The sequence below is a fragment of the Neovison vison genome, chromosome 6, assembly GCF_020171115.1.
Source record: "Neovison vison isolate M4711 chromosome 6, ASM_NN_V1, whole genome shotgun sequence".
In the NCBI taxonomy this organism is placed as follows: domain Eukaryota; kingdom Metazoa; phylum Chordata; class Mammalia; order Carnivora; family Mustelidae; genus Neogale; species Neogale vison.
In genome coordinates this window covers 76,491,297-76,518,431 of record NC_058096.1, presented here as the reverse complement: position 1 = coordinate 76,518,431, position 27,135 = coordinate 76,491,297, and the positions used below count along the sequence as shown (strand labels likewise).

The window sequence follows — 27,135 nt, the reverse complement described above, 5'->3', positions numbered from 1 at the left end:
AAACAAGTTAAATTATTAGACAAGTACTCTCTACTCACCTAAAATTAATGTTGTAAAGAGATTTAACTGATCTTTCAAGGGAACTGAGTTTCAACTACCCTAAAAATGGTAACTGACTTATTATTTGTGTATAAAACTGAAGTATGTTCCTTATGAAATTATCTGGAAGTCAAAAACAAAAATTGAGGAAGACAACTTTTAAGTATAATGTTAACAGGTACGCTGGGCAATAAATTCAAACTTTTTAACTTACATCTGCTTAGTTTTTTATTGAGTTAAGTATAAAGGCCCAGTTAATCAACTCATTAGATTGGTCAAGGCAAGACACTTGAACTACATTAACAGTATTTAAAAAGCAGTTGGTCTTTTAGTAATTCTCTGGTAATCACACACGCACACACGCACATACACACAAATTGGTAGAGTACTCTGGATATAGGATTTCCCCCCATAATCTCATATAATGCACTGTTCACAATCTGCAGTATTTTGAAAACTATAAATTGGAAATGACCAAATTAAAGATGCCTGATACACTCTTATAAACTATTTGGGAACTTCAGCGTATTCCCAAAAAGATCAATTTTAAACTATAAAAAAGGAAAATTCATATAAAATCACAACAGATTTAACAGACATCTTTGAAAAGAAAGTCAAATTGTAACTCCATTTTCTACTTTTCCAAATATGACTAAGGAAAAAACGGTACAAGTGGTAATGTCTACATTTTTTAAAAACTGTTAACTGAGTAGATTTGGGGAAGAAAAAAAGCTATACAGTATTATTGCACTCCACGAATGTGCAGAATTCCAAAATGTGCCAGCACTGAAAAACTGTCTTGCATTGAGGTTTTTCAAGAGGTACAACGAGCCTGCCAAAAAGCATCTGGTCTGTACTAACAGCTTGCTGTCTTCAGTACAGGCCTTCATAATGTCAGTCACGCTGCTCTTGCAAAAAATCCCTTAATGTCTGAAAGAGAAAAAAAGATTATTTTATTTAAAAATTCACTCTTATAAAATCAACTCATTGATAAGAACTGAGAACATCTCCGGTATGCAAAAGTTAACTAACATCCATCTCTCTGTGTTCACACACGCTTGCTTATAATTTTCTATCTCGAGCATGTTAAGAGATTCTGCATACTCTGAGAAACTAGTTATTTGCAAGTAAAGAGAAGATATGTATACAAATATTCTAGAATAATATACCGACTCTGACTATTAAGAGTTACAGTCAAAAAAATGATGTGATGGGCCCAGGTTATTAAGCCTTGAAGATAAAATTAGTAGCATAACCTTACCTTGTTTTGGCAGGTCCAAATGCTCTTATCACTTCATAAATTTTAATAAAGAAAACACCCATATATTACATCTTAAGTTGGGAACTCAAATGGTAATATATGGAATACCTAGTATCTTACTGATCTGTGATGAGAATGATACCTATAACTGGTTACTGTATTTTTAAACTACTTACAAAAGAGTTTTCAGTGCTGATAGGTGGGGCTATGATCTATGATGTGGGATTGAATCCATATGCACATTAAGCTTCATTTCATTGTCAAGAATTTGAACAAGCTGTTGCATGGATGGGAGGTGACCAGATTCCAGCTTAGACCACACAGGCACATCTATAATAAAAATAAAAATAAATAGTACCACCCCTTAAAATTAAAGATGATTCTATAATAAACATTCATTCCACAAATTATAGTCTATATACAGTTGGGGATACAGTAGTGAACCAGAAAGTTACCCTTCTTGCTGCTATGGTGTTTCTAATAGGGGAGACACAAAAAGCACTACACATATAGCTAGAAATCACAACTATGCACTAAGAATTAAAACTAGAAGATGCTGAGGGATATAAGAGGCTAGAAAAGAGCCCTATTATTATTGAAGTTGAGAAATATCACTAAAATTAAGAAATACTGTCATTAAAAGTGAGAGCTGAAATACAGAAGAGGGGTAGAATGGAAGCTGGAGAGGTGAGCAGGGAGTAGATCAGGGTCAACAAACTATAAAGTCCCAGACAGTAAGCATTTTCAGCTAGGGAAGACATACAGTCCATCACAGCTACTCAACCCTAATTGTAGTCTAAAAGAAACAACAGGCAATACATAAGTGAGTGGGCACAGCTGTGTTCCAATAAAATTTTATTTTAAAAAAAGGCAGCTGAACATAGGATCCACATGGCCATGGTCTGCCAACATCAAGATTACATCAAGCAGGGCCTTTTGGGTGTATTAAATGTTCTGGTCTTTATCTTGAGGACAAAGTAAAGCTACTTAAAGAACTTGAGGCAGTGAAGCAACGAGATGGAAATGGTTTGCATTGAAAAAAAAATCACTGTACTGTTTGGAGCTGATATCAGCAGATTTTTCTGTAAGAAACCAGGTAAAAAATATTTTAGGATTTACGACTCAACAGAAAATCAACGCTATCACATAGGGACTTACATAACCAGAGAAATAAATTTTCCCCAATTTTTCATTGATGAAACTCAAAATTTGAGGTATAAACAATAAAATCTGAATTTTATAAAAATTTCCATGTGCCATAAAATAGTCTTTTGATTTTTTTGTAACCAGTAAAAGTTTTTTTAAAATACTGGTAACTCGGGCCATATTGGACAACCTCTGGTTTAGAGAATGTATTAGAGGGTAACAAAATAATTGTGACTTGAACTAGGGTAATCGTGATAAATATAAACAGGAGTAGAACTCTGAGAAATGTAGAAGGTAGAGTTAAGAATCAGACTTGGTGAACCACTAGATATGGAGAGTAAGGGAGAAACTGAGGTTATCCTAGCTTTCTGACATGGGCAACTGGGTAGAATGATAATGGTGCCATTATAAATAAATGAGCAATGCCAGGGCAGAAGCAAACTGAAGTACCCAAGTCTTACAGGAAGCAGAGGTAATCAACAGTCTGGGATTAGCATAAGATTCCTGGATATAGCACCTAGGAGAGATCTAGAGCTCTCTAGAATTATACATTCAGGGGTCATCATATGGATATAATTCTCAAGCTACAGGAGGTGAGGACCATATAAAGTGACAGTTTTGCATATTACGAAAAACAGAAAAGCCAAATGGTCATTATAAATCATTTAAATATGTTACAGAATGCAAACTATTCAGAACCCACCATTCAAAGTTATCTCAAATGCACCTGTTGACATACACTGGTTCTCAATCATGTTGCTCAAGAAGAAAACCATCATACATGCATAGACCTAAAAGAAAATATAATTAAGTACAGCACACAAAGTTATTTTAAAGGCAAAACATTACAACTGAAGACACAGTAATTTTTAAAATATAGAGCCTCATTTTTATTTGGTAATAGCTGTTTTTATTTTTATTTTTTAAAATATTTTACTCATTTATTTTTGAGAGAGAGATAAAGGGTGAGATCAGAAGTAGTCAGAGCAGCAGGCAAGAGGGAGAGGAAGAAGCAGGCTTCCCGCTGAGCAGGAAGCCTGATGCAGAACTCCATCCCAGGACCCTGGGATCATGACCTGAGTCAAAGGGAAACACTTAACTGACTAAGCCACCCAGATGCCTCCGGTAATAGCTGTTTTTAAATCTACTTTAAAAAGTTTCTATACAGGGGACAGGGGCGCCTGGGTGGCTCAGCCAGTTAAGCATCTGACTCTTAGTTTCACCTCAGGTCATGATCTCAGGGTCACGGTATCAAGCCTCAGGTCTGGCTCTGTGCTCAGCAGAGAACCTGTCCGAGATTCTCCTCCCTCTTCTCCCCCCACCTCCCCCACTCCTCACCCTGCTTTCTCTCTCTAATAAATAAATAAATAAATAAATAAATAAAATCTTTTAAAAAAAAGTTTCTATACAGACTCTTATTGCCATTCTATATGTTCAAAGAACATAACGGAACAAGGAAAATGCAACATTAATTCATAACTTTATATACACTGAAGAATATATATTCATAATGCAGAGACAGAATTTCTAGAAATTTCATAATAGCCTTAATAAGCTAAACGAAAGAATACCAGCATAAGAAGAGTTCATTTCACTATTTTTCTAATATAAGGCATGAATTCACAAGAGACTAAGTGATGCAATAATCAGCAACTCCATGTATTCAATACAACCTGTCCAAGTTCTAAACAAATAAGTCAAATAAGAAAAAAGTAGATTAGAAAGCACTAGCATATTAAATTATACTTGCTCCCCTTTTGAAGGCAAATCTATACTCTCTCAAAGAGACCAGAAGTTCCTTGGTGAACAGAAAGGTTTTAACAAAATCACTGGACTAAAAAACAGGAAGTAATGAGGATGTCAATTCACAGCAAGTTATTTCAAAAAAAGTAAATAAAAATGCCCAGAGCAAGTGAGAAAAAGCTCTCCCCCCAGTCTCACTTAAGCTAAATGGGCTTGATTTCATAGACATTACCCTTGCATTTGGGAACATTAAGTATATTTTCATAGGAACAATATATAAGAAGTGTCATCAAAGCTCTAGCTTTCAAGTACATTCCTCTTCCACAGTAGATTAATAATGTTACATGTCTTCACAAGTAAAATGTACTAAAGCTGGAATCAACAGAATGAATAAATATAACACAAAACATCATGAGTACTTAACTTCCAATTCTTAATCTTGTGCATATCAATCTTACTAATAATGGCTAGAGACCCAGTTCAGTAAGAGGTAACACCTGAGGGTTTTATGCTTATGTTAAGAAGTCTTGCCTGTTACTGGAATTAAGTGGTTCCCTAAGAAAAAGAAGCAGAGATATGCAGGAGTCCACTAAAGGTGGTTTGAGTCTAGAACTAAAGAACAGGACCAGATAGAGGACTCCAAAACAGTATACTCCTTAGAAGGAAACCTAAGCAACCTATCCAAGGGAGAAATACAATTAGTACCATTCCTCAAAGCAGAAAGACCCTCTAGAAAAGATGATTTTAAGTAAAACAAATTAAAGAAATCTAAAAAGAATGCATGCCACAGCAAGACCCTACAAAAGAAAAAAGAAAAAGCACAATTTATATATATACATATATACATATATAGAGATTAACAGAAGAGTCAAAGGACAAATAATAAAAACAGAAAATTTTAATAAAAACAAATCCATGAAAATGTCATTTTTAATGTGAATAAAGCCATTAATTAAAAGGCCTACATTATATGTGTATTATATTCTGTTGGATATGATTTGACCTAATCTATATAATCAATATCAGGTATTACATTATTTTGTGTCCAGTTTCTACTGAAGTTATACCTCCTTATCCTTCAAATAGTTAAAAGAAAAAAATAAGACCTAATCATTCCTAATATATAATTATAAAATCTAAGGCCAAGAAAAAAAAATCACAAACAAAAAACTAAGGTCAAGAAAGGCTAAGCACCATGCCCAAAGATTAAAAAGTGATTGAAGCTGAAATAATACAAGTGAACAGGTGAATCAGCAACAAGTACTCAGAAAACCAAACAAACAAGTCATTGAAATATTTTCACTGACAACCTAAAAAACTTGCAACTATCAAAACTATTAGGTTACATACCTTATTTTCTTGGCCCCACTGCCAGATGCTAGGAGCTTGCATGCCAAAGAAAGCAAAAGGATCCTTGCCAACAATTATTAAGCCTATTAATACTAGTTTGAAGACTGACAGGAAAGATGCTATGTGTCTATTGAAAGAAAAAAGAAATTCATCAGAAGCCATAATTTTTCACCTAATTCAACTTTAAGACACTGTTTAAGACACAACAAAACTTTAGGACACTGTTGAAAAAAACTGAAGACACAAATAAATGTAACTCAAAACTCAAGTATATGTGCATAGGCATTTTCTAGACACCAAATCAAAAGGTTACTAAATTATAAGTAGTGAAAAAGATAGTAACTAAAGTTTAATGTGGAGACTTAAAACAAAAATGTTTATTATAACTAGCAAAATTATATAGGATTAGGCTTTAAAAATATTTATTTTAACAGTATAGAATTTTATACCACTGACTCTATACAAAAATTCAGGAGTTCTTGGTCTATTTCTGCAATAAAAATTATGTAAGAAAACATATCCTTAGAAGGTTACCATCTCTGAAATAATCCTTCTTAACAAAAAATTCTTCCATATTTGGATCAAATAAACTTGACACTTATAAAACAGTGTTCTGTTTATTGTAACCAACTAAGAAATTATAATAACCGAGAAGTTAACTGAACCAATTCACAAAGGTTTACTCAAAAGTGAAAAAAATTCACTTGAAAAATTCCTTTTAAGTTACTGAAATTTACTTACCTATATATGGGTTGAGGGAGGTAATTTTCTCCTTCAATGCGGATGTCTGGGTACCGCTGGCTTATAACCCGCATGTACTCCTCAAACACCCGCCTATAACCTCAGGAAACACTGCAGAAAAATAAAAGTGCTTCTGTTAATCAATTTAGAATATGCCTACACTTACTTTGCATTTAGACAAAGCCTGAAAATTGCCAAGTATAAAAAACTGTTTCCCAAGAACAGTGACAAAGTAATAACAACTGATGCTGGGTGATGGCAACACAGAGGTTTATTCATAAATTTCACATATTTACCTTCCTACCATGTATATCCATCTATTAGAACATTAAACTTTATAGATTTGGGTCATTGTTGGGCAGCAGCAAATAACTATTCATATATGGCAGCATATTTTGAGCTTTCAAATCAACCTGCTTTTTGCGGGGGTATCAATGAGTATAAACACTGAAACGAAAACAACTCTTACACATCTGAAATAGGGACTTTCAAAACTGGGGCACAGGAAGCTTAAAAAAGATGAAGGCATGAGACATGAAACTGGTTCTTGTTCCTACTCTGCCCCTAAGTGGGCAAACATGCCTGCTCAATCACAATAAAAGGAACTTAAAAAACTCTTTTTAAGTTCTGACTTAAAATTTGCTTCTACTTTGCAAAGGAAAACATTGGAAAGATAATTTTCAGCAGTATGACAGCAATCCATAACAGTACTAAAGAAATTAAGTCAACAGCATCAAATATCTCCATTAAAATTTCTAAAAAACTATGCTGTGGATATGTTTCCCCAACAAAAGGGGAAAAGGCCACCAGAGTGCACCTGTAGGGGGAGGATACACTGAAAACTTTAAAAAAAAATTGAAGACACAAATAAATGAAAGATATCTTGTGTTCACAGATCAGAACTGATACTGTTAAAATGTCCACACTGCCAAACACAATTTACAGATTCAGCACAATCTCTATCAAAACTCCAATGGCGTTTTTCACAGAAGTAGAACAAACAAGCCTACAATTTGTATGGAACCATAAAAAACCCGGAATAGTCCAAACAATCTTGAGAAAGAAGAACAAAGCTGGAGGCACCATGCTGCCTATGTCAAACTACATTACAAAGCTATAATGATCAAAATTGTATAGTAGCCCAAAAACAGACACATAGATCAATGTGGGGCAGAATCAAGAGGGCATAAATAAACCCACACAAATATGGCCAATTAATTTAAAACAAAGGAGCCAAAACTGAAGAAAGGCCAGTCTCTTTAACAAATGGTGTTGGGAAAACTGTCAACAACATGAAAAGAATGAAAATGGACCAACTATCTCCCACCATACATAAAAATGAACTCAAAATGGATTAAAGACTTGAACCTAACACCTGAAACCATAAGCCTTCTAGAAGAAAACACAGTGGGTAATAAGCTCCTTGACATTAGTCTTGGCAATGATTTTGTGGATTAGACCATAAAAGTTATCAAAAGCAAAATAAACAAGTGGGACTACATCAAACTAAAAAGCTTCTGCACAGCAAAGGAAGCCATCAACAAAATGAACAGGAAACCTACAGAATGGAAGAAAATATTTGCACATCAGATATCTGATAAAAGGGTTAATATCCAAAACATAGGGAATTCATAGAACTCAAATAGCCAAAAGTCAATAATCTGACTAAACATGGGCAAAAGGACCAGAACAGATACTTTTCCAAAGATGACATAAAAATAGCCAACAGATACATGAGAAGGTGCTCCACATCACTAATCAACAGGGAAATGCAAACCAAAATCACAGAGTACACCCCCATACCTGTTAGGATGCTTGTCATCAAAAAGACAAAAGAAAAAGTATGTGTTGACAAGGATAGTAATCCTTGTGCACTGTTGGTGGGAATGTAAATGGAGCAACCACTAGGAAAACATTTTAGAAGTTCCTCAAAAAATTAAACATAGAACTACCATATGATCTAGAAATTCCACTTCTAGATATACCAGGAAGAAAATGAAATCACTCTCTTCAAGGGGTATCTGTACCGCCATGTTCATTTTAGCATTACTTAAAATAGCCAAGACATGGAAACAACTTAAACAAACGTCCATCGACAGATGAATGGGTAAAGAAAATGTGGTATAAATACACATAGGGATATTATTCAGAAAAAAAAAAAAAAAATCCTACCATTTGCAACAATATGGATGAAACTTGAAGGCATTATGCTAAGTGAAGTAAGACAGAGAAACACAATTTTACACAGAATCATAAGAAAGCCAAGCTCAGAGACATGGAAAGTAGACTGGTGGTTGTCAGGTGCTGTGGAAGAGGCAAAATGGGGAGATACTGGTGGAAGGATACAAACCTTCAGTTATAAAACAAATTCTAGGGATCTACTTTACAGCAAGGTGACTGTAGCTAACAAACTGTTTTGTATACTTGGAAGTTGCTTAGAGAATAAATATTAAATGTTCTCACCCAATTAAAAAAGCTAATTATATGACTTTATGAGTGGGCACATATAAACGTCTTAACTAACCTTACTGTGGTAATCATTTCACAATATACATGTATATGAAATCATCACCTTAACTACACATAATTTCTTTTGTCAATCATAGTTCAATAATGCTGAGAGAAAAAAAAGAGGTGGTACCACCAAATCAGGAGAAGAGCTTACAAATTCAGGTAAGAGTGTTAAGCACTTACCTGCATTATAGTCTAAGTCAAGGAACACATAAAGCAAGGAAAGTACAGAGGAAGCAGAATCAGTAATTAAGTAACAGTAATGTAAAACCTAAGATGCCAACTTTGTCAATCACACTGTCATCAAGGAGAAACATACCAACTACCAGGATCAGGTTTATATCTGGAAGGGTGTAACAGTCCAAATATTAGTACATCTCAATTTTTTAAAAGATTTTATTTATTTATTTGAGAGTGAGAGAAAAATGAGAGAGAGAGAGAAGGAGAGAGCACAAGTGGAGAAAGGTCAGTGGGACAAGCAGACTCCCTGCCAAGCAGGGAGCTGGATGTGGGACTCAATCCGATCTGGGGACTCCAGAATTATGACCTGAGCCAAAGGCAGTCGCTTAAACAACTGAGCCACCCAGGTGTCCCCGTAGATCTCAGTTTAAGAAAAAACTCACTTGAGGCTCCTGGGTGGCTCAATGGGTTAAAGCCTCTGCCTTCAGCTCAAGTCATGGTCCTGGGATCGAGCCCAACATCAGGATCTCTGCTCTGCAGGGAGCCTGCTTCCTCCTCTCTCTCTCTCTCTCTCTTTGCCTGCCTCTCTTCGTACTTGTGATCTCTATCTGTCAAATAAATAAATAAAATCTAAAAATAAATAAATAAATAAAAGAAAATTAAAAAAAAAAGAAAAAACTCACTTTTCGGGGGAAAAAAAGAGAGAGAAAGTAAGTCACCAGTTTTCTTTACATTAATACTTCCTCCACATTTAGAATAAAAATTTCACAAGAGATTAAGTCCCTAAAAAGTATGAAATTTTTGCAAAGGGCAACAAATCTCTACAGCTAAATACTTAAAATAACTTACACTCTACATACTTTATGTTTAGTAAACATTCACCTTATTTAGTATTTTATTATTACTGTTGTTGAGTGACCAAATCGTACTATTTTGTTACAGCTGCTTTCTCTATAAGAAAATTTTGGGGGCACCTGGGTGGCTCAGTGGGTTAAAGCCTCTGCCTTCGGCTCAGGTCATGATCCCAGGGTCCTGGGACAGAGTCCCGCATCAGGCTCTCTGCTCAGCAGGGAGCCTGCTTCCTCCTCTCTCTCTCTCTCTGCCTGCCTCTCTGCCTACTTGTGATCTCTGTCAAATAAATAAATAAAATCTTAAAAAAAGAAAAAATTTAACGTTGCTTTTGTTTTGAGGATATTACAAAAAATACCTATATGCCTAACTACCATGAAACCAAGAAATGGCAACTGATTTCAATATCCTCAAGTCTGCATCAGTGTTTACACGGAATTAATTATCTAAAATGACATTCTCTTTTATTTTTTTTTAATTTTTAATTATTTTTACTCACATATAATGTACTATGTGCCCTAGGGATAGTCTCTAACTTTTAATGAAACATTGTGAGAGCTGGAGACAAAATTAATTGAGTTGAAACTTTTTTTTAATAGATGAAGGGGAAAATATGAAGCCCAAAGAGATGAAGTGACTTTCCATGGTTTTACATCCATAGGTGCTATTTATTAATTCACTCACTCAAATACTTACTGAATGCCTACTACATGTCAAGCACTATGTTAGACACTGGGTATGTAGTGATGGGTGACACAGATGCTGTCTTTTTTTTTTTTTTTAAAGATTTTATTTATTTATTTGACAGAGAGAGATCAGAAGTAGACAGAGAGGCAGGCAGAGAGAGAGAGGGAAGCAGGCTCCCCGCCGAGCAGAGAGCCTGATGCGGGACTCGATCCCAGGACCCTGAGATCACGACCCGAGCCGAAGGCAGCGGCTCAACCCACTGAGCCACCCAGGCGCCCCAAGATGCTGTCTTCAGTCAAGGCTCAGAGACATGGACTTTGTGATTTGAGATCCTAGCCCTTTCCACTAGACCCAAATAAGAGAGTTGATGATATAAGAGTTATTCTCCCCTCTGTCCAGGAACTAAGTTCCCTTTGGTCAAAATGCCACCAGCAAGTACCCAAATAGTTGACCTCTTGATGGCAGAGATCTCTGAGATTTTTCCATGATGAACATCTAGAGATTCTCCCTCTGGAAGAACTAAAACCTGTGGGGCTCCAGAAGTCCCTCATATTTGCTCTGCGAGTGCCAATCTGTTGCCAAGGGAAGCCCAAAGAAGCCCAACTAGAGAGGTGTACCTATGTGCAGGCAACACTTCTGGTCAGATGCCTTCTAGTCACCTACTTTTCTGGCTGCTGTGCGCAGAATCCTAGCTCTATCCTCCGTCCTCCCAGTCCCAAGTCTTCGGTATGGTCTCAGACCTTTGGATCGAACTCCCAAATGGAATTAGCCCATAATCTTGAAATCCAAAAAGGACTTTGAAACTGTATTTTTTTTTTCAAATTTCCAGTTATAAAATATGTAAGTCATGAGGATGGAACGTACAACATAGTGACTAAAGTTAATAATAGTATATGGCATATTTAAAAGTAGGTAGGAGAATGGATCTTTAAAGTTCTCATCACAAGAAAAAAAACTGTGACTATATGGTGATTGCTATTATCTGGACTTACGGTGGCAATCATTTTGCACTACATAAAATATTGACTGTTTATGTGTATACCTGAAACTAACATGCTAGGATTTGAGTCAAGATGGCGGAGGAGTAGCAGACTGAGATGACATCAGGTTGCAGGAGTTCAGTTAGATAGTTATCAAACCATTCCGAACACCTACAAATCCAACAGGAGATCGAAACTAACATGCAAATTATACTTCAACAAAAAACAAACAAAAACCCCCCCACAAAACTTTACCTATTTACTTCTGAAAGATGAAACAGTTTACAAAACTGATACAACATATTTTTAGACAAGTCTACTTACATATAAGAAATTTTCCTCCCTATCATTGCCTTCAGAATTGTGAAGAAAACCTAAGGAACTTTTTCCTATATAATTGTTTTCCCAAAATCAATTTTCCTGTTTTAAAATAGCAATCTCTACTGCTGACAGATGTTTTCTAAAATAAAACATACCTGGTGTTTACTGAGGTGGACAAAATGTGAAATTCAAGGCACACATGGTGAGGACCCAGTCATTTTCTCTTTTATTACACACCCAGCTCTTTTCAACTTACTTCATTCTTTTTGGGTCTGTGAGGAAAACTCTGAATTCCACTATACCCCCAACACATAAATATGGAAACATGCTAAAAATATGCTGCAGCACCTGCCTCTTCCTCCTGCCATGGGACCAAAGGTCCTTAAGAAGAAGATTTAAACTCTGAAATCTTAAAATTAAGTCCTAATCACTTTGCAAATCCCTAGTAATACAGTAATGTCTTACTATATGGAGTCTACTTTTGCAATTGCTCACTTTAAAATATTTTTCACAGTACTTTTCTAAAAGAAAAGACCTGTATACAAATTAGATGATCTATGTGTAAGGACATTTAAGAAATAAAGAAAATGCCCTGTCTATCCTATTTCAAATAGATTCTGTGCTTTTTTGAGTACATCATGTATTCAGTGTCCTGATTCACTAAGCCAACCACCCCTCTTTTCCCTTTTCTACATTATGTTTGCCCCTAACTGTAGTCAAATACTTATATCAAACTTGAACCTATCACAAACCCCAATCTCTCACATCTTCTTATTAAAGGAAAACAGGGCATGAAAGAAATTGAGGAAGACACAAAGAAATGGAAAAACATTCCATGCTCATGGATGTGCTGAAGAAGTATTGTTAAAATGTGTATGGAATTAGCTACCTAGAGCAATCTACACATTCAATGTAATCCCTATCAAAATACTATCAACTTTTTTCACAGAACTGGAACAAATTATCCTAGAATTCGTATGGAACCAGAAAAGATCCCAAATTCCCAAAGGAATGTTGAAAATGAAAACCAAAGCTGGTGGTATCACAATTCCAGACTTCAAGCTCTAATACAAAGCTGTAATCATCAAGACAGTATGGTACTGGCACAAAAACAGACACATAGATCAATGGAACAGAATAGAGAACCCAGAAATGGACTCTCAACTCTATGGTCAACTAATCTTTGACAAAGCAGTAAAGCATATCCAATGGAAAAAAAAAAGACAAGTCTCTTCAACAAATGCTGTCAGAAAAATTGGACAACCACATGCAGAAGAATGAAACTGGACCATTTCCTTACACCATACACAAAAATAGACTCAAAATGGATGACAGACCTAAATGTGAGATAGGAACCCATCAAAATCCTTGAGAAGAACACAGGCAGCAACCTCTTCCACCTCAGCTGCAGCAACTTCTTGCTGGACACATCTCAAAGGCAAGGGAAACAAAGGCAAAAATGAACTGTTGGGACTTCATCAGGATCAAAAGCTTTTGCACAGCAAAGTTAATAATCAACAAAACCAACAGAATGGAAGAAGATATTCACAAACGACGTATCAGATAAAGGGCTAATATCCAAGATCTATAAAGAACTTATTAAACCCAACATCCAAGAATAACCCAATCAAGAAATGGGCAGAAGACATGAACAGACATTTCTGCAAAGAAGACATCGAAATGGCCAACAAAACACATGAAAAAGTGCTCCCTCCCACACTGTTGGGAATGCAAGCTGATGCAGCCATTCTAGAAAACAGTATGGAGATTCCTCAAAAAGTTGAAAATAGAGCTGAAAATTGCCCTATGACCCAGCAATTACACTACTGGTTATTTACCCCAAAGATACAAATGTAGTGATCCAAAGGGATACCTGCACACCAATATTTAAGCAGCAATGTCCACAACAGCCCAAATATGGAAAGAGCCCAGATGTCCACCAACAGATGAATGGATAAAAAAGATGTCGTGTATGTGTGCACACACACACACTGGAACATTACAGCTATCAAAAAAAAAAAAAGAAATCTTGCCGTTTGCAACTACGTGGATGGAACCAGAGTTCCTCATGCTAAGTGAAATAAGTCAATCAGAGAAAAACAGTTATCACAGGACCTCGCTGATATGCAGAATTTAAGAAATAAGGCAGAGGATCATAGGGGAAGGGAGGAAAAAAATGAAACAAGATGAAACCAGAGAGGGAGACAAACCGTTAAGAGACTCAAATCTTAGGAAACAAACTGAGGGTTGCTGGAGGGGAGGTGGGGTGGGAGGATGGAGTGCTGGGTGATGGACACTGGGGAGGGTATGTGCTGTGGTAAGCGCTATGAGTTGTGTAAGTCTGATGAATGATAGACCTGTACCCCTGAAACAAATAATACATTATATGTTTATAATAATTTCAAAAAAGAAAAAAGGGCAAAAGCTCAGATATTTGTGAAATAAATATTTAAGATTTCTATTTTTTGCATCTCTTGAATTCACCTTCCCTTTTTATTTACAATAACCTCCTTTCTAACTGTCCTCTTACCCACACACAGAACTGGATCCTGTTTACATAATGAAACCAACCCCTTGCCATCACTGACAGTCCAGAAAAATGCAAACCTGTCAAAGGAAGGCTTGAGATCCCTCCCTAAAAATGAAGAAATGGGATTTTAAAGTGACTATCTCCACAAAGGTGAACATTTAACACGTTTAATCTTTCAAAGGACTGAGAAGATAAGTGAATCTTCAGAGAAAACAAAGGACAAAGTACGACTTACTGAGAAAAAAGTACAGATGTGAACCAGGGAAGAGTGAATGACATCTTCTCTACTTTCTAGTTTTCTATTTTAGCTCGTCTTAAGGCCTTGATGAATCCCTGCCTTTGGGTTCTAAGATTATTCTCTCAGTAATTTTAAAATGCATTTCCAAACGTATTGTTCAAACCAGTCAAAAAGGTTTCTACTACTTGCATTCTAAGAATTTCAACTAATATTTCTCCCACACTGTACCTAGAAAATCAGGAAGATATTTTGTAAATACTGTGCTTTCTAAATGTCTATAGCATTGCTCAGTTCAACAGCTCACTGATCACCGAAAGCTGTGCTTTTAGATTTAACCTTTACTTTTCCTTATTCTGTTTAGTAGATGAAATACTGTAATAATAAACATTTGTCTGCTGCATCACCTGCTCTAAGTGCTTTAAGGAATGAAATCTCCAAAGGTTCTACAAATCACACAAGGGATTTAGGGAGTGAAAAATAGACTAAACTGATTAATGTTTTTAAAAGTTGCAAACAGGAGTGCCTACACACTTTGAAGATTAAAATGTGGCCCAGAATTTGCTCGGTTTTTTAAGAAGCTGCAAAAGCAGCACCAAAAAGGTATCAGCTTGTCAGATTAAGGAACAGTAGTTATATGAAATCAAGTGATTTCCTTTTAGCAACCTCAAATCTTGAAACATTACAGTGGCCACCACAGTGAAAACACATCCAGGCACATTTCATGCCTAAAGGAGCTTCGAAGATTCCTGGCTTCTTTACTAAATGTATTCCAAAGATGTGACAAACCTAAAAAAAATTGTTTTTTTTAAGATTTTATTTATTTGACAGATAGAGATCACAAGTAGGCAGAGAGGCAGACAGAGAGAGAGAGGAAGGGAAGCATGCGCCCCACTGAGCAGAGAGCCTGATGTGGGGCTCGATCCCAGGACCCTGGGATCACGACCTGAGCCAAAGGCAGAGACTTTAACCCACTGAGCCACCCAGGCACCCTCAAACCTAAAATTTTATGAGTGATCTGTTTTTATTCTCTCCATTCTTCTGTCTATTCTGGAGGTCAGTAGCTTCTAGTTCTGTATTTCTGACATATAACATTTCAGGAATTCTTTTGCTAAAGACTATTCCATCAAGAATTTATAAATTGCTTAGCTCCTTCCTGGGGAAGGAATTTTATCTGTTTACTCTGGAAAACACTTATTAATAGATTTATAAGGTATTCAGTCACTCAATAAAGATGACTTGATTAAAGCATTCAATAAATAGTGACAACCACATTTTGTAGAATTCTTTGTTTCATCTTGTAATACTCCATATATGATGCCTAGCTTTTATTCTTTTCAATACATTTTTTAATTGAAGGTAGGATTCACATGCCACAGAACTCACCCTCAATGTATTTCTATAAGCTGTTAAAGAGTCTGATAAAGGGGTGCCTGGGTGGCTCAGTGGTTTAAGCCTCTGCCTTTGGCTCAGGTCATGATCTCAGGGTCCTGGGATCGAGCCCCACATGGGGCTCTCTGCTCAGCAGGGAGCCTGCTTCCCCCTCTCTCTGCCTACTTGTGATCTCTGTCTATCAAATAAATAAATAAAAATCTTTAAAAAAAGAGTCTGATAAAAAAATATATTGTGTTCTATGTTGAGTCAATGGTCAAACTGAAGAACTCTCTGGGCTGCTTTATACCGCTTTTCTATTTAACCTGTATATTTATTAACCAGTTGGTTGCAGACTAATTTCACATGACATTAGAATAAACTCAGTAAAAAAAAACCCAGGAATCTTGGAAAGAAAGCCAACAGGATAATGCAGTTATACTAATAAGTAAGGGTGTGTCAGGTATCAGAGCAGCAGAAAGATGACTGGCAGTAGCACAATGAATTCTGGAAGCTTAGCCCCAGCAGTAGAGGCATGCAGACCAAGCCAAGAGTGTTACTGGTAAGGGTTATGTTCAAAACTGAAGTTTTACATGTATTACATTCTATGCCTAACAGTTTCCAAACTGGAATAGAAGCCAACCAGGTAAAAACCTACCAGAAATGAACAGTATTAAGTGATAGCTATCACTAGTCCAGTTAGGAATATGGGGGAGGGGAGAGAGAGGACATTTAGGTTATTTCAGGGCAAGCCACAGTGGACGGCAACAGGCTGTATTCACTTTTTCAATAAATACTGACTGAAGATAGTCAAAAGTGAAAGAACCTAGAACAAGAGAAAAGCAAAAAAAAAAAAGGTCCATGCCATTTTGGTGCTGGCAAAATTCTAATGAAGAAGAGAGTAAACTGGTAATAGTCTACTGAAGAGGATACAGTTCATCAATAGGATATTGATAATATCTGAAGCTGTTTATCTGAATATCTGATAATATCTCAAACATCTGCTCTTCTGGGGTGCCTGGATGGCTAAGTGGGTTTAACAGTATTGATAATACTGGTAATATCTGAAGCTGTTTCTCTTGTTTTGAGAAACAGGGAGGAGAAACAGAAAAAAGAAGACAAAACCTGAGGGTCTATGGAAACTACGTCATAAAACAAAAATGGAGGAACAGCAAATAGAAGTCAAATTAAGAGTCTATATTCAAAAATATTCTATAAGAAGCAGTAGTAAGAGGTAAGGAAACACTACCAGAAATTTCAAAACCAAAAAGCAGAATCAAAAAATATTTTGAGGCAATGAATCATATATATATATTTTTTAAATTTATATTTATATGTTTATATTTTGAGGCCCTAAAAAAATTGATGGATTAGAAAATTGATAGAAGATGAATAATAAAATTTCAGAAGATCTGAACACTATCATTAGCAGATTTCAAGCATCCATCAGGTTTTATTATCAATAAAAACCCAACAGCACAAAGACCATTTGCAACAAGTGACCATGTTATATCACAAAGAAAGTCCAGTAAGTAAAAATAGCCAATGTCGTATTCTCATTACATATTCAATGTTGTATTCTTATTATAGTGCGATAAACTAGAAATTTTAAAAACTCAACCTACTTCTCTAAGATCTTCCAGTAGGAGTTTAACTAATATAACAATATCAAAATTTTAAATGTAGGGACGCCTGGGTGGCTCAGTTGGTTGGACGACTGCCTTCGGCTCAGGGCGTGATCCTGGAGTCCCGGGATCGAGTCCCACATCAGGCTCCCAGCTCCATGGGGAGTCTGCTTCGCTCTCTGACCTTCTCCTCGCTCATGCTCTCTCTCACTGTCTCTCTCAAATAAATAAATAAAATCTTTAAAAAAAAAAAAAAAAATTTTAAATGTAATACCTTTTGACCTAATCATAATACTGTAATTCTGTGGATTTAGTTTACAGAAATTATTGGACAAGTATACAATATATGAGGATATTCACTAAGTAATTCTGTATAAAATCAGGATCAACCTAAAAGTTAACCAAAAAGCACTAGTTAGATAAATTAAGGAACACTCATCTTATGTAATACTATGCTTGCTAATGCATATCTCTAATTACTGAACAATAAGTGATAGAGGGGAAGGAAATTTAAAAAAAAGCATACAACTATGTATGCTTCTGTATAAGTCAAAATAACAGTCTATATTCAAAAATATTCTATAAGGTTAGAATTACATAAATTACATAATACAGTATGTCTGTAGAGTTGTCCTGAAGACTGTTCTTCTAAATGTTAATAGAGAGCTACAAGGATTTTTTCACTTTCTTGTGTATATTAAGGGGAGAGCAAAATATGCGACCCCAAAATATGCACTTTGGCATGTGGCTTATTTTGAGCTGAAGGCAATTTAGACCAAATGGACTCCAAAGAAAAAAACCTCACTGCTCCCTTAAACTACGTTAAAGAATCTGGATAGGCCCAAACAGAAAGCTATTAACAGGGGTAACTTTTTATCTGCAAGACTTGTGTGGCAGGACAAACATCTAATTAATCAAACATCTGCTCTTCTGGGGCGCCTGGGTGGCTAAGTGGGTTAAGCCTCTGCCTTCAGCTGGGGTCATGAACCCGAGGTCCTGGGAGGGGTTCTCTACTCAGTGGGGAACCTGCTTCCCTCTCTCTCTCTCTCTCTGCCTGCCTCTCTGCCTACTTGTGATCTCTGTCAAATAAATAAATACATACATACATACATACTTAAAATCTTTTATTAAAAAAAAAAATCTGCTCTTCTTATTGTCCTGTGAATTACCCTCCTCCCCTTTGGAGCCCCAGGCCCCCATCCTATTCCTTCACTTAGGATACTATATAAATCTCAATTGCCCAACTTGTTCTTGCCTTTCATGTTTTTTATAGGGCTTTCCTAAGTGTGTAATTAAATGTTTTCCTGCTATTCATCTGTCTTACGGCATTTTAATAGACCAGTCAAAAGAACCTAGAAGGGTAAAATAAAATTGTCACCTACACTTTTTTATTATTTTTACAAGAAACCTATATTATTTTTATAGCCAGAAAACTAATTTCATTTTTTTTAAAAGATGGAAGTCTCAGAGTAAAATTTACCAAAGTTCCCATCACAACATTAAAGACAATAAAAATATCACATTACAACAAAACTTGATAAATGATTGCATTTATGCTGCACTAGTTTTTAATAGATTATCTGCCTCCAGATTGATTTCCTGTCCCCTCCCCCTTCTCTGTGCTGAGTCAGCTTCATTTACATATGATCTTCCCTTAACTTTTATAAAGCTCTTTCTCTACATCTCCTGGTGCTTTCCCCATACCCTTTCAAGACTTCATTTCCTCCTGTCAAAGCCTTTCAACTCTCCCTGAATAACCTTTCTTTCCCCTAGGGTTTTAAAGCCCTCCATTATGACCTCTTTCAGAACACTCTGAACAGGATACTTTACTGTAATATTGTTTAACATGTCTCTGTTTCTCCCATCAGACAATGGGCTTTCAAACAATTAGTAAAAAACTAATATTTATCTTCCTAAATAGTAAAAAATAAATACTTATCTTCCCTGGACAAAAGGGGAAAACAAGTAGCATGTAAAAAAGGTCATAAAAAAATGAGGATTTCATTTCATCAGTAGTTCTTGATAAAACCTCAAGTTTTTCAAGAACCAAGTTCTTGATAAAACCCATGGCAAGATTTCTTACTCACCAATCTTGGGCTGCATCCCAATCAAGGTAAGATATGTGAAAACATGACTTGATTTCCCTTTACGGAGAGCAGAAAAGGTGACAGAAATGAAACACATATGCATGCTTTCATTTTTTGCCTTGAAGCTTCCTAACAGTATAAAACAGTAACAGAATTTTAGTAATTGGAATGCGACCAACATTGTCATGTTACAGACGAACAAGTTGAGAACTACTAAAGAGATTCAATAATTTCCCAGAAGTCATTCAGAAGGTAAGAGTCAGATCAAATAAGAACTTGGAACTCTGAACTGTTAGAGCAGTAAATATAGTTTTCCAGTAACTATACTATTCAAAATTTATGAGGTTATCTTGGTATTTCCAAATGATACATTCAATTTGATTTCCACCACTCACCTTAATGGCAAATGGTAAGGAAAGAATGTTTCAATTTTTCTGTAAGAGGAGATAAAACCTTTAAAACCATTCATATTTTACCTACCTCTAAAAGCTTTGGACTAAAGTACTTTGTACATTATTAAGTACAAACCACTATTAAGTGTACATTATTCAGTTAGATACTGCAGTTTTTTTGTTTAAATAGTAAAAAACAAAACAAAATGGTGACTAAGTTCTAAGTAATTACAGAAAACTTAAAAAATCTAACATAGTGGTAGGTGTAGCAGCCAGCATTTTATTTGTTCTCCAGTAACACTCCATTAGTACTCTTCTATCTGAATCAACTTACTACTCCTTTATTTCAATGATTCTAAGAAGTACATTTCTCCTATCATTGTGAAAAATCAGTATTTATCTTAAAATCATCTGTGTCACAATTTAAACGGCAGTATTTTTCTCCCTCTGAGGGACATATAAAATAATGGTGTACCTTAAAATCCATCATATCTTAGGTTTGGTGAAATGCAGTAACTGGTATTTAAGTTTTTTAGTTATTTAAAAATTATTTAGTTACTGGTATTTAAGTTTTAGGGACCCCTGGGTGGCTTAGCGGGTTAAATGTCTGCCTTTGGCTCAGGTCATGATCCCGGGGTCCTGGGATAGAATCCTCATCTAGAGCCTGCTTCTCCCTCTGCCTATCACTCCCCTGCCTGTGCCCCTCTCTCTTCCTTTCCCTGACAAATAGATACACGAAATCTTTAAAATAAATAAATAAATAAATACAAATTAAAAATAAGTTTTTAGTTTTAGTTACTATGGCTATTTTGAGGAGACAAAAATTTCTTTGTAGGATATTCCCCTGTTATCGTTTTAAAAACTCAGGATTCCTCCCATTCCTTCCCACCAAAAAGAAAAAAAAAAAGTCATAAAATTTGTCTCCTTTGTTTATCCTTCTAGTGAATGGCACAGCACAACTCCAGAACTCAGGAGCCGTCTCTGACACTTCTCACTTCATACCTCCTCTCCCTTCCCCCAGATATGTAACCCATCACCAAAACCCCAAAATTTATCTCCTAAAGATCTGTTAAACCTGTCCCTTTACATTCTAGTTCTACTACCACCACTGTATTCCAAGTTCCATCATCTCTCACCTGGGCACCTCCCAATGATCCCCCTAAATGGTTTCTCCATTATCTATATTCTTTGTCCCCTCTAATGTCTTTTCCACAGTGAAGCTAACTGATTTTTCCTTATGGTCTACCAGACCTTCCAGGATCTGTGCCACCTTCTCTTTGGACTTTGAGGTCAGTAGCCTTGGCCTCCTAAGCAATTACGTTCTCTTTACTACAAGGCCACTGACCATGTTATTCCTAGCTTGAAAGCTCTCTAGCAATAAATTTTATCCTTTAAATCTCAGTTCAAAGTTGATTTCTTCATGGAAACTCTCCCTAACCCCCTGACTAGGTCTGTCTCATACAATATATAACCTTTCCTTTACAGCACTGAACACAACTCTAATTTTATATGCTGTCCATGGATTAATGAGTGCTTTCTACTCTTATCTATGATGTCTATGAGAAAACTGAATTCCAAGAACCAAAGTACCTGCACGGAGTAGGTCAAATATTTGAATATGCAAATATAAGTCTATGGTAACTAACATGATCTTTAGGGCTCCAATTTCTCAGATTTCTTCAACTCATCCTTTTACTAATCTCAGCAAATATCAACATCCAAATCAGCCTTAGGTCTTTATTTTCTTGCCTCCATATCACGAAAGCAAAGTGTGAGTGTGTATAATTTAAATAAAACTCTGTTCTTAGAATAGTTGTTTCATTTACCTTTTAAAAATACTTTTAGAAGTTGGTTGCCCTAAAATTATAGCAGTGGATTCTTAAATTAACAAAAATTGGAAAATTCTGTATTTGCTTATTTTGCAATCTTTAATTTATTATTCTTAGTGAATCAATCACTAAAAATCCAAATAAGGATTAACTGCAAAGAGCTGTACCCAGTAAGCTCTTTATTTTTTTTAAGATTTATTTATTTAATTGACAGAGAGAGAGAGAGATATCACGAGTAGGCAGAGAGGCAGGCAGAGAGAGAGAGACAGAGAGAGAGAGAGAGGAGGAAGCAGATTCCCTAGCTGAGCAGAGAGCCCAATGCGGGACTTGATCCCAGGATCCTGGGATCATGACCTAAGCCGAAGGCAGAGGCTTTAACCCACTGAGCCACCCAGGAACCCCTATTTTTATTTTTTATTTATTTATTTTTTTGCCATGATCTCAGGGTCCTGGGATCAAGCCCCCCATCAGGCTCTCTGCTCAGCAGGGAGCCTGCTTCCCCTTCTTTCTCCACCTGCTGCCTACTTGTGATCTCTGTCAAATAAATTAAATCTTTAAAAAATAAAAAAGAATAAATAAACTACAACTGATTGAATGCTGTAGGTATGACTACATGTTAAATCTCATATATGGGGAAAATAAAACATGCATACAAACATCTGTCAACCAATATCTGTCAGTATACATTTACACATAAAATGCATTTATACATAAAAATCACAAGAAAGGAAAAATGTTACAGGGGGCCTTCATTTTAAGCTCTGATTAGAGAACTTCCTTTTTGTTAATGTTCAATGTTTAAACATCCAAGTAAGCAGGATAAGTTTTTCTCCCAAATATGAAATCAATGTTATCAAACTCATCTAATTATATTGCTCCATCGATTGACATAAACCAAAGACTTAGATGTGTAACGCAATACTGTGCACTTCTGGAAGCTTCATGGAGGACCATATCTATATTATTCACCAGGATTATCTTTAATCCCTGGCACAAGCAGGTACTGAATGAATATTTATTGAAAAAAATACATGAATATAGAATAGGAACGTTTGTTGGAAGCTGTTTTGCACACTCTCTCCCTTTAATTCCATTTGTGTGTTGTGCCGCTGTCTTATTCTATTAGCAATTATAAAAATGACACAATTAATAAGTGATATACTGAGCTACAGTTAAAGAGCACTCATAAAATAAAAGACAAAAGCGATTGAAAAGAAGGTAAAAATAGCTCTCTCCTTTGTTCACAGTGATAATTAATGAAAAACTTCATTTTATAGCACTCAGATTCACAGAATTAAAAGAATTTTCACATATTTATCCTCAATTGTTTTAGCTTCCCCTTCTTTCCCAAACTCGCAAATGAACGTCCAAGAGAGTCTACCAAAACCAGAAACACAATATTCAATTTACTATATACAGATCAATCTCTGGGGAAAAAAGTACCAAAAACAAGCTTAATATACCTGTATACGGAGGGCATACTAGTAAAATTCTTTCTCATTTATGATTAAAAAACAAAACAAAACAAAACTGAAGAACTTTTGTATGTAATATGCTCCGAGTTACTGCATAAGAAAACTCTAATTATTAGAGTTTTGGGACCAGTTTGTACTTAAAGGAAAAAAAAAAAAAAAGAAGGAAAGAAAAAATGACAGAGAAACTATGTATCAGAAACTCAACTGAAGTACTTAAGACTTTTTAAAAAGTTTAACCGAAGAACTAAATGCTCTTCCCTATAGTTGTTATGAACATCCTCAGTGGAAGGTACACTTGTTAAATTATTCTGAGGAGTATTCCAACAGAAGCAACTTAAAAGAAGAGTACTTTGGGAAAGCACAAAACAGGAGGTGCAAAAGTAGGAAACAGAAAAACTACATACCTTGGAAATGCAGTCTTTTTAAATTACTTAATCCAAAGTATCACAATCTTTAACAGTAATTATAGGTTGAAAAAAATGAAAGCCACTTTCTAATTAAAAAAAAAAATTAAGGGAAAAGTTGCAATGGTCAAGTCATAACTCCCATTTACAATATTATATGAAAATGATATATGGTGGCCACACAGTAAACAATACAGGGAGTTGTTCTGTTTTTTTGTTTTGTTTTGTTTTAAATCAGGAGGAAAGTGCAAAGTTTTTATAGTTTTCACTCCAAAAATAAAGTCTCATCTCACCATCTCACTTTCTGACTGTAACGGTAACTTAAATTGATTTTTTAAATTTTAAATATTTGCTTACTCTTTAAAGGATAAGCAAAAAAATAGTTGGGTACACAGGAAATCTAACCTTTAGCACACTTAAATTAATAAAAGTTTTAAAAAGGCTATGATCTTGAAAAAACGTCATCTTTTGCAATACAGGATTCTAATTTCTACAATTTTACAATTCTAGTTTGCCTTTCAAATCTTCCTCCAACCCTACCTACCGTATTACATGTATCACTGCTCGGGTTCTAACACTTAACCAGGTTAACGACAAAATAACTTACAGTACAAAGTCGAAAACTGCTGGGATTTCTTTTTTCCCCTGGTTTAGGTTTTTTTTTTTTTTTTCTTTTTTTCTGTTTCTCTAAATGCACAAGAGATTTGAAGGGTATAAAGACATGCGGGTATCGGCAACTCCTGGGAGGCGAGTGTCAGGGGAGTTGGGGGGAACAGGTAAGAGTTGTCTGGGAGTGAACCACACTGTCGGAAGAGCAACGTGCTCTTTTTTAAAGACAGTCTGGAAACTGCAAAGTGAGAAATCAGTCTCCCTGGACCTCTCGGCGCCCTCCAGCTGTCAGAATCCCCACTCCTCACTCAACATTCACCCCGGGAAGTCCTGGAGAACAGGCGTCTGTCACTCGCGGGTCTCCTCCAACGACCCAAATTAACCTTCGCCCGGGGCGGGGGGGCGGGGGGCAGCGAGGGCGCCAGGCATAACCCTGGAAAAGGGGAGAGGAAAGGGGCCCTGGGCGGCAAACGCACGCGCTCGTCCGCCGACGCTGCGCCAACTCATGCCCACCTCCGCAGGCAGCCGGGTGGCCATGGCGTGACGCCGCCGACCGGCCCTCCGTCCAGACAAGGGGCCCCACGTCTTCGCCATTCAGTACTTAACCTTCCCGTGCCCTCCTCCCCCACTCCCACCATTCTAGGAGGCAAAAAAGAACTGAGCCAAGAGAACGGTTATGCCCGGAGGAGAGAAGGGCGGCCTGGCAGTCCCGGCAAGGACCCCGGGAGAGGCAAGCTACGAAAGGCTCCCGGCGCCGTTCTTCCGGGCCGAGGGAGGTTCAGCCCGCTAGGCCGCGAAGCCGGGGCCTCGCGTAGCGACAGGGGGCTCGCAGAGGCGCGACGGCGCTGCGGGGCCCGGCACACATACTCACCAAATCTGGAACTTCAGCAGCGGCCCCGTGGCGTACTGCATCTTTAATCTTTTGCTAGGCACGCCGCCCAGGTTGGCCGAGGCATCGCTCCGGATCACCGCCGCCGCCGCCACCAGGAGAACTAGCAGAAACCTCATCTTAAGCGAGCCAGCCGCTTCGGCCGCGCTCAAACGGAGACTGCAGCCAGGCAGCCCAAGGCCGAGCGGGAGCTGCGAGCAGCTCCCCACCGCGCAGGCGCGATCCAGCAAGGTCGGGAGGGAAGCGGAAATGCGCCTGCGCAGGCCGGCGCCAACGCACGCTCTGGGAGGTAGAGCTGACCTGTTTCGCTGCCCTGACCCACCATTTTGGATGTGTGCGGAGACTGGGATGGAGTGAGTTGCGTGGGGAGGGAATGAAGTAGCTGGTGGGGTGTCGGAGAATCCTTAGTCATTGCACATGCGGGTCCTAAATACAGTGTCACTTAATTCAGACACTGATCTGCCTGAGACACTGAGGAGAGCCCATTTAGCAGCCTTGATGCAGGTGTGGGAGATAAAAAGAAAGAGCCCAAGCCTTCCCAACGGTTGAAGTGTCGCTCTTTGAGTGCCGTACTGTGGCTTTTTCTTTGATCTTACGATATTGCTCTCTCTTAAAACAATGAATTATTTTAAAGAGACTTTTGGAAAATTTTGATCATGTAGAGGAATAGAATTACTCATGGGGCGCCTGGGTGGCTCAGTGGGTCAGCCTCTGCCTTCGGCTCAGGTCATGATCCTGGGATCCAGCCCCGCATCAGGCTTTCTGCTCCACGGGGAGCCTGCTTCCTCCTCTCTCTTTGCCTGCCTCTCTGCCTACTTGTGATTTCTGTCTGTCAAATAAATAAAATCTTAAAAAAAAAGAAGAAGAATTACTCATTAACAACCTTTAACAGTGACTGGCATTTGACAGTCTTCATTGTCTATGCATAGCTCTAACCTGTTCTTCCTCCAGGGATGCAAATATCAGACATCCTATTATGTCACTTGTAGGTATTTAAATATGTATCTCTAGAAAATAAATAGTCTTTGGGGAAGAAAAGAAAAATCTAAGGAGACCATTATACCACCTTTAAAAAAAAAAAATCACAGTCATTCTCTGATACCATATATCCAGTTTGAAATGTTTTCTGTCTTGATAAATATTTTTCTAAAATCAGGACCAAAATAAAATCCGTTGTCATTGGTTGATATGTCTTTTAATTTATGATAGAGCAATTAAAACGAAGAATATACCAGGAATTGGGAAGTTTTATCATTTATTGCAGTAAAGGGAAACACACACCTTTGGGAACCAAGGGGAGCCTCAGAAAGATGGTATTAGAAAGACCCTTACAGTATATGGGCTTCAGTTTGATGATTTGGGGAAGAGTCTTGGGTGTAGCAATGGAAAATTTGATCATAATTTTTAAAGTATCAGTATTAATATAGGTCATTCTGGATCGTTTATGCCAGTTATTTCAATTATGAAATACATCAGATAGGAGTTTGATAAACAGTGGAATAGGAAAGTCTCAGTAAGTGTGTGCCCAAAGTTGCTTATATCTAATAGCTCAATTGTAACATGTGATCAAAATTTTTTTCTTATTTAAGGATGGATGCAGTGAGAGTCTGAAAACATTCCACAGCTGTTAATTTCAGTTCACTTAGACTTTAAGTGACTAATATAAACATTATATATATCTTAGGACAAAGGAATTGCAAAACCAAAATCAAAATTTTTTTTTCAGTAATCCCACTGATGGTGATACTATTTTGTTTGTATTATTATTCTAAGACTGTTGCATGTAATGTGGGATAAAGCAAGTGAGTGGTTATATTGGTGTCAGTGGCAATGGGACCTTGCAGTAGGAGAAAGGAAAGAGATTTAAATTAATGTGTTAAG

General features: G+C 36.9%; 1 protein-coding gene across 1 annotated transcript; it reads right to left on the bottom strand.

The window, feature by feature from the left end:
- Positions 1-241: 241 nt before the first annotated feature.
- On the bottom strand, positions 242-25,461 carry SELENOT (selenoprotein T). The gene is made up of 6 exons (XM_044251601.1): positions 25,237-25,461; positions 6,281-6,391; positions 5,540-5,666; positions 3,150-3,237; positions 1,477-1,630; positions 242-969 (listed from the first exon to the last, which is right to left on the bottom strand). The coding sequence occupies exons 1-5, from the start codon at positions 25,371-25,373 to the stop codon at positions 1,506-1,508; spliced, it is 588 nt and encodes a 195-aa protein (XP_044107536.1). The 5' UTR covers positions 25,374-25,461; the 3' UTR covers positions 242-969; positions 1,477-1,505.
- Positions 25,462-27,135: the final 1,674 nt, after the last annotated feature.